The sequence below is a fragment of the Zootoca vivipara genome, chromosome 7 (assembly GCF_965207765.1).
Source record: "Zootoca vivipara chromosome 7, rZooViv2.hap1.1, whole genome shotgun sequence".
Lineage (NCBI taxonomy): Eukaryota > Metazoa > Chordata > Lepidosauria > Squamata > Lacertidae > Zootoca > Zootoca vivipara.
This window is the reverse complement of record NC_142590.1, coordinates 65066434-65081766: the sequence shown is the minus strand read 5'-3', so window position 1 is coordinate 65081766 and position 15333 is coordinate 65066434. Positions and strand designations below refer to the sequence as shown.

Genomic DNA, 15333 nt, shown 5'->3' with positions numbered 1-15333 from the left:
TTTTTTTGCCACTCATTTATCTCCTTTTTTCTTTAAGGCTGCTGCAGCTTCAGATGTGCATGAATGAAACATGTATGCTGCATATTTAATGCATACATGCACATGAAGATGAGAGAATTTCTCATTCCCCTCTGAAAACTGATGTAGTCCCACTGAATGAGGATCAAGAGCCAAAACTGGCTTCTGGCCTTGTACTAGAACTTAACTGGGTATTGGATTCCACACACTCCCCCCCCCCCCATGTTTTAAGAGGTCTGGATGTATTAAGAGGTAGGCAGCAAGTGCAGAGAAGAAGAAGAAGGAGGAGGAGGAGGAGGAGGAGGAGGAGGAGGAGGAGGAGGAGGAGGAGGAGGAGGAGGAGGAGGAGGAGGAGGAGTTTGAAGCAATGGCTAAAGTGTTTTACTTAGGCAAGGGTGACCCAGCTTCACATTTTGTCTCAGTCACAGAGCTCATGGGGTGCCCTTGGGCCAGTCATTCTGGCTAATGGACTCCAGAGGGTTATTGTTGTGGGGAGTAATAGGGGGAATATCATCATCTTATTGTTTGGCAATCATTTGAAGCTGAGTATGATTGTCTTCCATAAACACAGTTTTAACAGTGAGTCCGTCAGTGACTGTGGAGGCCACTTCTGGATCCCTGCACTCCTTGGAGTAAGAGGATAAGAAAAGGAGGCTCACAGGTTCACCAACCCTGCTTTAGTCATTTGTATGGCAAGAAGGATTAAGTCCGCAATTTCCTTTCCTTTCCCTCTTCTGGTTCAAATTCAGTTTCTTTGTTAAGATCTGACAACGGATGTTTAATATGCTGGTCTAGGATTCCAGACCTTCAAAGAAACCTACCGTAGTTGCAGCCATTTATCACCACGGCACGAAAGTCTCTTGAATTAATGTGGGCGACAAGAAACCAGACCACATGGGCCATGGAACAAGAAGCAACAGCGGCAAAAAAACACTTGACGGGAAATGATCAACACAGGAAGGAAGTCCTATCATGCTTTTGGCAGCACTCTGTACACAGTTATAAAAACCAACAAAAAAAACAAAACAATGTCCAAAAAGGCCTCCAGTGTGTGTATTTGTATGTTTTAAAAAGTATCAACATTTATAAAACAACAGTCATTACCTTTTGGAAGTAATAATTGGGTTTGCTTCACCTTTAGCCAGATTTTGAAGCTGTAAGGATCACCACTATACACCTTCACCTGGGAGGAACCCCACACGGTGGCACATATTTTTGTGTAGACGTGGCTAAATCCACAGTTACTACATACTACTATCAGTATGCAGATGATACTCAGCTCTACCTCTCTTTCACATCGGAACCAGTGAAGGTAATTTTGGACTCACAGCTGTCCATGGAGGTGCAGGTCAATTCTGTGTCCAGTGCAGCCGTCTACCATCTCCATCTGGTATGCAGGCTGAGCCCCTACCTGCCCGCAGACTGTCTCGCCAGAGTGTTGCATGCTCTAGTTATCTCCCGCTTGGACTACTGCAACACGCTCTACGTGGGGCTACCTTTGAAGGTGACCCAGAAGCTATAACTAATACAGAATGTGGCAGCCAGACTGGTGACTGGGAGCAGCCGCCGAGACCAGATAACTCCGGTCTTGAAAGACCTACATTGGCTCCCAGTATGTTTCCAAGCACAATTCAAAGTGTTGGTGTTAACTTTTAAAGCCCTAAATGGCCTCAGCCCAGTATACCTGAAGGAGCGTCTCCACCCCCATCGTCCAGGCCAGACACTGAGGTCCAGTGCCAAGGGCCTTCTGGTGGTTCCCTCACTGAGAAGCCAAGTTACAGGGAACCAGGCAGAGGGCTTTCTTGGTAGTGGTGCCTGCCCTGTGGAATGAATGCCCTCCCATCAGATAAACAACTGCCTGACATTTAGAAGACATCTGAAGGCAGTTTAGGGAAGTTTTTAATGACTGATGTTTTAGTGTGTTTTTATTCTTTGTTGGAAGCCGCCCAGAGTGGCTGGGGAAGCCCATTCAGATGGGCGGGGTACAAATAATAAATTATTATTATTACAAACATAGGCTCTAGGACAGGGTAGGCAGCATGCAACATGTGGCCTAGTTTCATACGGCTGGAGCGGTGTTGGTGGAGAACAGTGGCAATGGCAAGGGTGTCAGAGTATGCTGTCAGGGACAAGAGTCCAGTGTCAGATGACTTACCAGGATCCAAAAGTGATCAAGTGGCAGAGCTGGAAAGCAAAGTAAGGAATGAAGGCTGAAGAAAAATCATGATCAGAGATCAAGCCACAAGACAGGACTCTGCTAGAGCAGCATGGTGAGAAATGCAGGACATGCTAGGGCTCTGGCAGGCCTTGTTCAAGAAGGAACAAACAGAACAGTGGACCATCCTTGTGGCCAATTGATGCCTATAGGTCACAAGCAGGGCTTCCAATGAGCTAATCCAACTGGAAAAGGAAGTCCTTTGGCTCCTCTTAGGTTGGAAGGAGTCTACTAATGGGAAGCCTGGACTGAGAGAACCAGGTCAGAACTAGAAGATTCTTCTCCAAGAGTCTCATGCAGCTCACCACATAGGGCAGCGCTTATCAGTTCTTGAGAGAAGGGGTTGGCCAGCTTCCCTTTTGCTCCGACCCCGCCTTTTTTTTTTTTGCTTAGGACCCACCTACTCAGTCCCAGTATGCTTTACTTTCTTTACAAGTGTATTGCCATATAAAGTAATTTAGGGGATATAATGCCTCTTTGATATGCAAGGTTTAAGAACAAGATGCTGCAGTATTTGCCAATTTAATCTAGGCAGAGGGATGTGGGTGGCACTGTGGTCTAAACCACAGAGGCCAGGGCATGCCGATCGGACGGTCAGCGGTTCGAATCCCCGCAACAGGGTGAGCTCCCGTTGCTCGGTCCCAGCTCCTGCCAACCTAGCAGTTTGAAAGCACGTCACAGTGCAAGTAGATAAATAAGTACTACAGTGTTTCCGTGTGCTCCTCTGGTTTGCCAGAAGCGGCTACTGTTTTGCCAATGTATTTCCTATGAAGGCATTGATGCTCCCTGTGACATAGGAGCACCTCTCCCCATAAAATAAGCTGAAGGAAAAATAAAGATGCCTACAAAATTATTACAATCATAAACTCCCCATAGCCTTCTGCAAAACTGTTACTGGCTAAACGTACAAGGCTAAACATACATCGAACCCGTTCTGTTCCGTGCCTCCACTGAAGCTTGGGCAAATAAGAGCATGACCTATTTTCGGGAGTCTTAAGCTTTTTTCTTTTTGTGCCAGGAACAGCATGTGACTGGAAAGTGACATATTAAAAAAGGCCTTGCCTGCTTTAGGCAATGAAAATTATTAACAGGGAACTCAGACTGTACCCACACCATCACATCATAGCTCTGTGAAATGTGGAAATATAAATACACACCAACAGCATGATGTGTTTACAAAAGTGGATCTGATCAGAAATGTAGTTTTCTCCTCCCACAATCCCCATTAACAAAGTTTTTAAAATATTCCAGATTTTTTAACATCAGGAATTGGTCAGCAATAGTAACAAAGACAACATTTATTAGATCTCTGACACATTGCCAGACAGTAACCAGTGGCAGAACTCCACAATTTAAGTGATCTAGTCAATTATATGTGATTTTAAGGCCTACCCCCTGCCTCCTCAGACATTTTATATGATAACTAAGTAGAATTTGAGCAGCCATGTGCCACAAACAGACCTTCGATACTATCAGATTACTTTAGATGTGTGCATGCACACGAAAGCTCATACCTATGACAAACTTAGTTGGTCTCTAAGGTGCTGTTGGAAGGATTTTTTTATTTTGTTTCATCTTACCTGGGTTCTTCTGCCAGCTTCTCTTCCCCTTTTCTCATCTTCAACACCCTCTTTTGTCCTATTGCATGTAGTATCTTGTTCTGGAGGTGCATTTTCCCTCCAGTGGGTGAGCAGGTTGTGAGGGGCTGGCCATTTACTCTTTTGTTTCTACTTTTAATTAGACCAATTACAACAGTTAAAAGTTTTGGTTCTTATGGCAATTTGGCAATTCCGAATAAGCATATCTAGGAATGGAGTATTTCATTAGCTATAAGTAGAATTTATATGCACTACTCACAACAATGATTAACATTTTCAAACACGTTGGAAAACAGCTTGGCTTTTTGTTTGTTAACAACTACTTGCTAGTGCAGGAGCAAGCAAATTGACCACCGAAGCTTGTTAGTGGCTAAGCCACCAATGTAACCCAACTTCTTCCCAATGATCTATCTCCTCTCCCTAAAATCTGCCTGCTTCAAGTGTTTAGGGCATGTAGCAATGAGACAAGTACTCCATGTTAGTAAATAGCAAGGTGGTTTTTTTTGTTTTCATCCAGCTGAATGCTTTAATGCTTGCATCATCATCAACTGGCAAGATACTCAGTTATAAAAGTGTTTATTCCAAGCGCTCTGGCATGGAATGCCAGGTGTACTGTTTACATTTGAGATTTGCTCCCCATTTACTTTATTACAAAGTAGCAAATGGTAACAGACATGCGTGCAAGTCTAATACTCCTCGCCTTCATCATCACCATCCAAGGAGTCTGTGCCCACTTCTTCATAATCCTTCTCAAGTGCAGCCAGATCTTCTCGGGCCTCCGAAAACTCCCCTTCCTCCATTCCTTCTCCGACATACCAATGGACAAAAGCACGCTTGGCATACATCAAGTCGAATTTGTGGTCCAGGCGGGCCCAGGCCTCTGCAATGGCTGTGGTGTTGCTGAGCATACAGACTGCACGCTGGACTTTGGCCAAGTCGCCACCAGGAACAACCGTCGGAGGCTGGTAATTAATACCCACCTAGAAATACAGACAATGTAAAGTTTCCTATATCACAGTAATATCTAATTTGTGTGCATTTGCAAGTCAGAAAGGAGCTGCCTCTGTACACAGGCCAGCAAGCTCAAGATCACCTTGTGTTAAGAACACCGGGGCTGGAAGTGTAGAACCTCACATTTGTTCTAAAAATCTTTTTATCTGGGCTCCTTTCCCACATTGATTTAAATGTAAGAGATGTCTAGCTATATCAATTTCCTGAGGGGTATCCAGATACGTTCCCCACAAAATAGTATTTGTGTTATGGGCCAAACTTTTACCCATTTGCAAAAGTGCAATATTTTGTGCTACTATTCTTCACAACTAGCATAGTGGGGAGCTCTTATAACTGACACATGGATGGGACTTTCAGATACCCATTAGAGCAGGCACCCCCAAACTCGGCCCTCCAGCTGATTTGGGACTAAAACTCCCATCATCCCTAGATAACAGGACCAGTAATCAGGGATGATGGGAATTGTAGTCCCAAAACATCTGGAGGGCCCAGTTTCGGGATGCCTGCATTAGAGCAAAGGGAGGGTGTCTCTTCTTCCAAAGGCTGCATACTCTTTCTTGCACCCTGTTCTCCTCACCCGGTGGGAAGGATTGACAAAGAGCTCTTGCCAGAAGTCAGAACAGAGAGATTTTCTACCTCCTTCCATTTCAGCTTTCCTTTGTTTCCCACCCACTTCTCTCATGTGGCATTAGACTGAGGGATGCAGGCTTCCCACCCCTACATTAGAAGCTGAAACATCATTAGTCATCGACATAATTCTCTTTTCTCTACAGGCCGACATCATTTTATAATTCTGTTAGGAGCTAGTGCTCCCATTTTAAACTACCCCCACAAAACAGTACATTAATCTACCATGACTAACATTAGAAGGCCTTTTTATATTGAAAAGTCCTGATTGTTAACGTTCGAATCAGCTTTAGTTAGTTCATATATATGGCAAGCTGGGTATTGACTGAGTATTTCCACCCTCCTTCACGTAGGTTCTGCAAAAGCAGAAAATGGTAGATGCCCTCCCACCAAAGGTGGTGATCCAGTTCAGGGGATGGCTGCATGCCTTTAGGGCAGGCATCCCCAAACTTCGGCCCTCCAGATGTTTTGAACTACAATTCCCATCATCCCTGACCACTGGGTCCTCTTAGCTAGGGATCATGGGAGTTGTAGGCCAAAACATCTGGAGGGCCGCAGCTTGGGGGTGCCTGCTTTAGGTCACCTTAAGACTGAAATACAGTGAATTAAGCCTGCCTACACCATTTGTAAAATTATATACTTGAGATGTGCTTATTCAATCACCTATAAATCTTGACATGAAACAGACCAATTGAATGCAATCAGCAGCGCTTACCTTAAAACCAGTAGGGCACCAGTCAACAAACTGAATGGAACGCTTCGTTTTGATAGCGGCAATGGCAACATTGACATCCTTGGGGACAACATCTCCACGATACAGCATACAACAAGCCATGTACTTGCCATGGCGGGGATCACATTTCACCATCTGGTTGGATGGCTCAAAGCAGGCATTGGTGATCTCAGAGACAGAGAGCTGCTCATGGTAGGCCTTCTCTGCTGAGATAATGGGGGAATAGGTTACCAGAGGGAAGTGGATTCTGGGGTAAGGCACCAGGTTTGTCTGGAACTCTGTCAGATCCACATTTAAGGCGCCATCAAATCTGAGAGAGGCGGTGATTGAAGAAACAATCTGACCAATGAGGCGGTTGAGGTTAGTGTAGGTAGGCCGTTCGATGTCCAGATTCCTACGACAAATGTCGTAGATTGCTTCATTATCAACCATGAAGGCACAGTCAGAATGTTCGAGGGTGGTGTGGGTTGTAAGGATGGAGTTATATGGCTCAACAACAGCAGTTGAAACTTGGGGAGCTGGGTATATGGCAAATTCTAATTTTGATTTCTTCCCATAGTCGACTGAGAGGCGTTCCATCAGCAGAGAAGTGAATCCTGACCCAGTGCCACCTCCAAAGCTGTGGAAGATCAGGAATCCTTGCAAGCCAGTACACTGGTCAGCCTGGGGGGGGGGGAGGGGAGGAGAAAGGACATTATAGCAGGCTAGCAATCCTAACACTTGAGAATGGGTTTTGCCCATTCACTTTTCTACCTTCTTGTGTGGTATTCTGCCCAGCAGCAAAAAGTTCATTTATCGTTCAAGTCAACCACTAAGCATTTGTAAGAAAAAAACAGAGACCAAATGTAGAACTCTTCAGCAGGAACTGTGAGCAGTTCCCACACCAACCAAACAGATCTGCCAAATGGAGGTAGATATTTCTTATTACATGGAGGTCACAAGCAATGCAAGTTCATCAACTGAGCAGGCCATGTGTAGTTTTATTTATTTAGTGTATTTCAGTCACCCAATAACTTACATTCTCTGGGCAATCACAGCTTACAAATTTTTTGAACCCCCCACCCCGCTTCAGTTCTCTAACCCAATACTATTTTATACATAAAAATTGAGAAAGCTAAAATCTATACCAGGACCAACAAATATTGCAATCTAAATATTTTAGAGAGTAAGAAAGCCATAGCCCCCAGAATTCTCTTACTGTAGTTATCTATAGCCTCATTCCTCTTTGACTCAATTCTAAAACCATGTGAGATGAGACCAAATCCATAAAAATGGCAGAAACCAATGTAAAACATTGCATTAGTTGCCTTACATGGACCTCCTAGACAAATACGTAGTACAGTGGCTAGGGAAGGAAGAGGGTATGTTTGCTCAAGTCTTATTAGTTTAACCCATGGGTAGCCAGACTAAGGCGCAGGGGCAAGATCCAGCCCAATCGCCTTCTAAATCCGGCCTGCGGATGGTCTGGGAATCAGCATGTTTTTACATGAGTAGACTGTGTCCTTTTATTTAAAATGCATCTTTGGGTTATTTGTGGGGCCTGCCTGGTGTTTTTACATGAGTAGAATGTGTGCTTTTATTTAAAATGCATCTCTGTTATTCGTGGGGCATAGGAATTTTTCATTCCCCCCCCATATAGTCCAGCCCCCCACAAGGTCTGAGTGACAGTGGACCGGCCCCCTACTGAAAAGGTCTGCTGACCCCTGGTTTAACCACACCAAACCTGTCACTTCAGGACTGCCACATGGTTCTAAACAGAGTAAAAAAATACATGAAGCAACAGTCTGTGTTCTAGTAGCATCAAAATTACCCCCCCCCCAAAATAAATTTAGATGGAGCTACAAAAGAGCTCGAGGATATTTACATTTTTACATTCTTACATTATCTTTTTTACATTTCTTACATTACATTTTTACATTTTTACATTATCGAGGATATTTACATTTTAGGGACCCAGGTGGCTCTGTGGGTTAAACCACAGAGTCTAGGGCTTGCTGATCAGAAGGTCGGCGGTTCGAATCCCTGCAACGGGGTGAGCTCCCGCTGCTTGGTCCCAGCTCCTGCCAACCTAGCAGTTCGAAAGCACATCAAAGTGCAAGTAGATAAATAGGGACCGCTTTGGCGGGAAGGTAAACGGCGTTTCCGTGTGCTGCTCTGGTTTGCCGGAAGCAGCTTTGTCATGCTGGCCACATGATCCGGAAGCTGTCTGCGGACAAACGCCGGCTCCCTCGGCCTATAGAGCGAGATGAGCGCCGCAACCCCAGAGTCGGACACGACTGGACCTGATGGTCAGGGGCCCCTTTACCTTTACCTTTACAAAAGAGCTCGAGGATATTTACATTTTTACAGGCACAGATTGACAGATGAACACTGAACATTCAGAATTAGTTTTGAAACAGGGCAAAATGTTTCAATGCAAGTTTGACTGTGCAAATGCAACAGAACTTACCAGTTTCCTGACGCGCTCCAATACGAGATCAATTATTTCTTTGCCTACAGTGTAGTGACCTCTTGCATAATTATTAGCTGCATCTTCCTTGCCAGAAATCAGCTGTTCAGGGTGAAAGAGCTGTTTATATGTCCCAGTCCGCACTTCATCTGAAAACAAAACCACAAGTTATTGTACAATAAAAAATGAAACAAATAAAATTTACAATTTTGTTTGTGCTTGAAGCACCCTAAGTAGTTTTTCAGGTTTATAGAACTTGAAGAGAACTTTTTTTCCTGCTTATAGGCACTGCTAGAAATTGCCTAGCACAGGTTTTGTTAGTAAAGTACAGTGGTACCTTGGTTTATGAACACAATTGGTTCCAGAAGTCTGTTCATAAACTGAAGCGAACTTTCCCATTGAAAGTAATGGAAAGTGAATTAATCCGTTCCAGATGGGTCTGCGGCGTCCATAAACTGAAAATTTGTAAACCGAGGTGTTCGTAAACTGAGGTTCCACTGTACAAGAACAACGGATTTTTAAACAATATACTGTACATAGAAGTATAAACAGCTGGCAACAGTATCCAGTATGTGGGTTAAAATTATTTTCCAGCTACAATTTAGCCATGCTAGTCTGTTGTAGCAGAGTGCAACAAAGAGTCTTGAAACACCTTAAAGACTAGTAAATATGTTAAGTGTTTTACCAGTTACAGTGGTACCTCGGTTTAAGTACACAATTGGTTCCGGAAGTCTGTACTTAACCTGAGGCGTACTTAACCTGAAGCGAACTTTTCCATTGAAAGTAATGGAAAGTGGATTAATCCATTCCAGACAGGTCCACAGAGTACTTAAACTGAAAATACTCAAACCAAAGCATACTTAAACCGAGGTGTGACTGTAGTTACACTCAGAGTAGACCCGCTGAAATAAATGGGCATGAAATAGTCCATTAATGTAAACTAGTCTACTCTGAGTAATGATTACTTGGATATAAACTTTCACCTTTTAAGATGCCACAAGACTTATCCCGTCCCACCATCTGTAAACACTTTCTTCTAAAAACTTAGGCAAAACTCCTGCAATCCAGTATTTCACATACCAAGCATTACAGATATCCACAAGTGACATCTTAACCCAGGCTACATGTCCATCCAAGTCACAGCAAAGTACTATCTAATTTCTCAAGGATTTCTGTATCTAAACTTAAACAATGATAAATACGTTGACCACATATTTAGAAATACTGTGCCTTGCTCTGGCTATGTCTACAGTTAAGGTCATGCAATGTGTTTATATAGCATCTAAAATACAGCAGGGAAAAACTGAATCCTCACGGTCCAGACTTTTTATTATACAACTGTCCCACATCCCATCTCACATCCATTCCAACCACACAGGCTGTATTTACTTTACCTATCACTGATGGCTCCAGATCCACAAACACAGCACGAGGGACATGTTTTCCTGCACCAGTTTCACTGAAGAAGGTGTTGAATGAGTCATCTCCACCACCAATTGTTTTGTCACTTGGCATGGTGCCATTAGGCTGGATCCCATGCTCCAAGCAGTAAAGTTCCCAGCATCCATTGCCGATTTGCACACCAGCTTGGCCAACGTGAATTGAGATGCACTCACGCTATGGGGAAGGGAGACAGACAGAAATGGTTAATGCTAGTTTCCTCCTCCTTTGTTCTTTGCTGAAGCTGAAATGCAAACTGCCACCAAACCCATGAAAAGGGGAACATGCACTTAAAGAGAAGCTGCCAAGCACAATTCAATTTACAGTTACTAATGTCCTGTGGGATAAAAAAGAGAGAGGATTCAATAGTCTCTGTGTCCCATAGCTGCCAACCTAGCCACTACTGAAATAGTACTGATAGCAGATGGCCCACCATTGATTGCATATACAATACAGTATATGAATTATTCAGCTGAAAACAAAAAAACCCATCTAATTTAGGTTGAAAACTCAGCTTGCCAAGAACCACCTCTCTAGCTGCTGTACAGCTCAGTCGGTAAATCATGAGACTCTTAATCTCAGGGTTGTGGGTTCAAGCCCCATGTTGGGCAGAAGATTCCTACATTGCAGGGGGTTGGACTAGATGAGCCTCATGGTTTATTACATTAATTTCTGTACAATTAATTAATTTTGAATTTATATACCACCCTATACCCAGAGGTCTCAGGATGGTTCACAGAAAAGACCACAATGTATATAAAATAAAAACCCAATAACACTCCCTCCCCAAGAGCCACATTTTAAAAGGGTATAGGTTGTCTACTGATCAAATTATTTCCCAGTTACTATGAGTCCAATCTTGCCCAAGAAGGAAGTAGAAAAGGTTCTTGACCATCTAGAATCCCTGGAAGCTCTGCTTTTCTAGAACCAATCAAGAGAAAAATATTAGAAACCCAAGCAGCTTTAGCTTTGTAATTAGATTTCCATATATATTCCTATAATGTACTGTGTACAGCATTAATATTTTTTTTATTGTGAGTCACCCAAGGAGTCTTGACTAAAGAACAGTATACAAACATGGCAAATAAAGCACAGATTAGTCCATTTAAAGAAAAAGTTGTCTTTTTCCAAGAAAGTTGTCAGCAGTTTGGATTGTGATGTTCAGGTGCAATCATCAAGCCAGATGGTGATATGTTACCATACAGAAATTATGTATCAATTGGGCTAACACAAATCCTAAATCTCTACCCTAGTTAAGGTTTTCCCCATTCCAGTTACTGTTTTTTCAAGTTCCTCCCCCCCCCAATGTAATTTAAATATTAATCTCTCATATTACTTGTTGACTGATGCTGCTTTTTCTTGGTTTATTTATTTTTAATGCAAAAAAAGTTAAGCTTGCCCCCAAAGTATTCTTTATCTAGAAATAATGATGAAGCTAACTCAATTAGCAAGCTATTAGTGCACTTTTAATTAGCTGTCCTAATTTGTTAACTTTACCCCCATGTGTCTCAAAGCTCAGGATATACTCTCTTGTAAGACCTATTTTGAGATATCTTACATTTAGATATTTCTCTCATCAATTATCCATACTAGGTAATTTTCTTCTAACACGGAAGGATAATGATCTAAAATGATCTAAATTATACAGCTCACAACGGTATTTCAGTTGTAGCTTAAGCAGCAGCTAATAATATATTTTTAATGTTAGTAAGCGCCTTAAATCTCATTCTGCTCTTTTCCCACGAAAACTTGTCTCCCCTTTCAGAAGGTCTCTTTCTTTCCACATTGTGTTGTTTAGTCGTTTAGTTGTGTCCGACTCTTCGTGACCCCATGGACCATACATAGCATGCCAGGCACTCCACTTTCCACATTGCTGACACCTTATTAGTGGTTCCTGGACAAATGGCCAAGGATACAGTACATGAGGTTTAATGCCCCCACCATCTTTAAAGCTGAGTATTTGCTTAGGATTCTCAATTTCTGCAGCAAGCTGGGAGGCACAGAACAGGAACATCCAGTCCTTGGCTTCCCCACACTGAGAAAACAGCCTCATGGCTGATTCATGTTTCTGCTATCTGCCTTTCATCTCTTAAGCAGTGCACTTCAGAGGACACCCATTGAGAGTGGTGGTGGCTTACTGGGCAATCCAGCAGTATTGTCAGGATTTAACCCCAAGTCTTTTACTGCACCCCCCCAAAGCCAGGGACAACTGTTGATGGAACGCAGGCACATCTTGGCTAAGGCAGAATGAAAAAATATGAAGCACAGACAGAAAGATGCTATAATCAAAGTAAGGGAAATAGGTAAGGGAAACCCTAGCTGGCAGTGGCTGTAGCTGTAGTAGAAACCTGCAAAAATTAGTTCAGTCGAAATATCATACACGGGAGTTGAATCATATCAAAACTGCAACCCTGAGTGTGTGTGCTTGTGTATGAGGCTTACTGGCTTCATAATGGAATAAACTCTCAAGAATATTAGGACAGCAGATAATATCTTCAGTTGTTGATTAGAGTTTCCTTTGCCTAAGGAATCATGAGGAATGATCAATAATTTATATTACCTGTTACACTGCTCCCTGCTATTTCGTGTCTGCGGGAGAAAAAAATCACATCCCTTCTTGCAGTCATTTAGTAACTGGCATAATTGGAATTGCTGGCAAGTCATTCTTGATGCAAGACATCTGTAATCTAAAATTCAACTAAGGCCATAATTTTGCTGGACAGAGTACAGCACTTTAGCCAGATATTAAGAAATGCCCTCTAAAACAGAATTCAGGTCTTTGTAGTCATTTCAAGATTTAGTGTCTATCACCATTACAGCAATGTTTCTTTTGCCTTTTGGTTTTTTTTTTTGCTATGTGTTCACAAAGTTGTATTTTGAGAACTCACTAGCAAAAGTGAAGGATGGAATGTAACAGGAAAGCCTGCCTGGTGCCAATTTTGAAAGAATGAAGTATGTATTTGTGCATGTGTGTACGTGTATACTGTACACACACACACACACACCCCACTCAGTTTGACAGGATGGAGCAATTCACATTAAGGGATAACACAAAATAGCAATGTGAACTTTGGGCTAAAAATCAAAGAGACAGACTTAAAAACAACAACCCTAAAACCCCAGGATGTTGAAATACCAGGGAAGGGAAGGACTGAGAGAGGCAGCCATCTTCTTTAAAAACTTCCCACCATTTTGCAGCAATGCTGCTTTATAAACTTGTAAAAAGGGGAGTACAGTGAGTGGCCAACACAGCATCAAACTAGTTTTGATACCCAAGAAATCTTCCAGCACTCTTTAAAAACCCCCACAAAAAAACACTACCTGGTCAAAAATAACCAATTAAGTCTTGAAGGGCTTAAAACGGAGGCAAGCAGGACAGAGGATGGTGGATCAAAAACCCTCGCCCCTGCTGCCCCTCCTTCCCATTCCAGACAAAGGAAGGGGGCTCGGAGATGTCAGCTCGAAGTCTCCCAGACAAATGAGTCATGCCCAAGCCATTTTAAGTCTCGGCTTCCTTTTTTTGTGTCCTTTGATTTGATTTGAGAGCGTGTAGGCATCTCTTGCATATCCCCAAATGCATGTCTAGGCCCTGAGACGATTAAGACTGAGAATCTCAGCAACGGAGGTTTCAAGAGAAGCTGGCAGAAAGGACAAGCGGGGCAACTTGAGGTTGAGGCAAAACGAGACACTGAATCGGAGAAAAGAGTCCAAGTGCAGCAGCAGCTGTTGGCTGGTCTCCCACGCGAGGACTTTGGACACTGACCTTTTGCAAAAACCCGAAGCTCACCCCCCCCCAACTCAGCCTACACCAGCTGGACGCGCGACTCGGGCGGGGGACCAGGAAACGAAGAAGGGCCCGATCCTGCATTACTAGCTTCACGGAGGCCACACTTAGGGAAACCTGTGGGCCTTCCGAGATCGACGGGGACCCCCCCCCACTGAACAGTCCTGCATCTCTGTTTCTATAGACAGCATAGGCTGCGGTCCTCACCACGTCTACTCAGAAGTAAGTCCCGTTGCATTAAACATGGCTTACTCCTGTGTAAGCGGGGATAGGATCGTTGTCTTAGCAAAGGCTTTCCGCTCTGTCAAATGCGCATTACACACCGATCTACAAGATGTTCCCCAACCCTCTTTCCCGCAGAGCAGAAAGAAGCTCCCTGAAGGACACGGAGAAGCCCTTCGACGTACCCACTCGCCCCAACGTCGCTAGCGCGGTACAGAAAACGGAAAGGAAAGCCCGACGGCATGACATTACGTAAGGCAAAGAATCACATAACACGCGCCTTTATTAAGAGGCACGGAGGGGGAGAGGCAGGAACCCGGCGGGAAGAAAAAAAACAAGCAACCCTCACCATGTCTCCGACAGGCTACGAAATATGTGAGGTTGTAGGTGCTCTGGCTTCAGCAGACGCGCTACGGGTCTGATCAGCACCACGAAAACAGCTGCTCTGATGACTGGGCATCCCTTATATAAGGGGCTCCGAAGGAGCGCTTCTCTCCTCGCAGCCGATTGGGCAGCGCCAGAGTCTCCTTGCCGCGCCCCACTGAATAGGGAGCAAAAGGGAGACGCCCCCGGCCCGCCACCATTGGGCAGCAGTTACGAATTTGCCCATTTGCGGACAGCCATAGGGTAATTCATAACAAGGCAAAACTGAGATACGAGTTCCCGCCAAACCAGAAAATGATCGGGATAAGAGCGAACCCCCCCAAGCTCTTTCTCTCGTGCTATTTCCACCACTGGCAGAACCTTGCTTCCCTGATTTTGGAAAATTTCCAAGTGCGTCGTCCCCCAGAGGCTGAGGGTTGGTCAGTTGTTTCTGGACGTGTGTCCCTACGTGTTCCTTGAGCAGGCAAACCTTCCGCCCACCTTGTGCCGAACCGCTTGCCGGAGAACCCTGCGCTTATCTTTTGGCTGCGCTTCTCTGCGCACGACTTGGCGACATCCCGCGAACTTGCAAGGCGGATCAGGCTGAAGAATGAAAAGCGGTGGGGTGGGGTTGGACGCGAATCTGACGGGTGCAAAGAGATGCACTGATTCATTACCGACACACTTCGAACCATCAATGTTATGGGAAACAAATCCACTTTAAATTAGGTTGAACCTAGCACTCTATATGGTTGTGATTCTTACTTCTCCAAGAGCTGCCGGGTTTCGGTTCCTTTTGGGAGCGGGAGGAGGTCACTAGATGCTCACTGGCACACTGTGACATTTGCATTTAGTGACAAATATGCCGGCCGC

At 44.0% G+C, this 15333-nt stretch overlaps 1 protein-coding gene across 1 annotated transcript; it reads right to left on the bottom strand.

The window, feature by feature from the left end:
* Positions 1 to 4391: 4391 nt before the first annotated feature.
* LOC118088270 (tubulin alpha-1C chain) lies at positions 4392 to 14520 on the bottom strand. The gene is made up of 5 exons (XM_035121676.3): positions 14447 to 14520; positions 10046 to 10268; positions 8652 to 8800; positions 6185 to 6865; positions 4392 to 4811 (listed from the first exon to the last, which is right to left on the bottom strand). Exons 1-5 carry the CDS (start codon positions 14447 to 14449, stop codon positions 4518 to 4520), a joined length of 1350 nt encoding a protein of 449 aa, XP_034977567.1. The 5' UTR covers positions 14450 to 14520; the 3' UTR covers positions 4392 to 4517.
* Between the last annotated feature and the right edge of the window lie 813 nt (positions 14521 to 15333).

Coding starts and splice junctions, on each gene's coding strand:
- LOC118088270 (XM_035121676.3), bottom strand. Junction 8,801..10,045: donor TCTGGAGCCATCAGTGATAG/GTAAAGTAAATA, acceptor TTTTGTTTTCAG/ATGAAGTGCGGACTGGGACA. Junction 4,812..6,184: donor GGTGCCCTACTGGTTTTAAG/GTAAGCGCTGCT, acceptor CTGTATTTCTAG/GTGGGTATTAATTACCAGCC.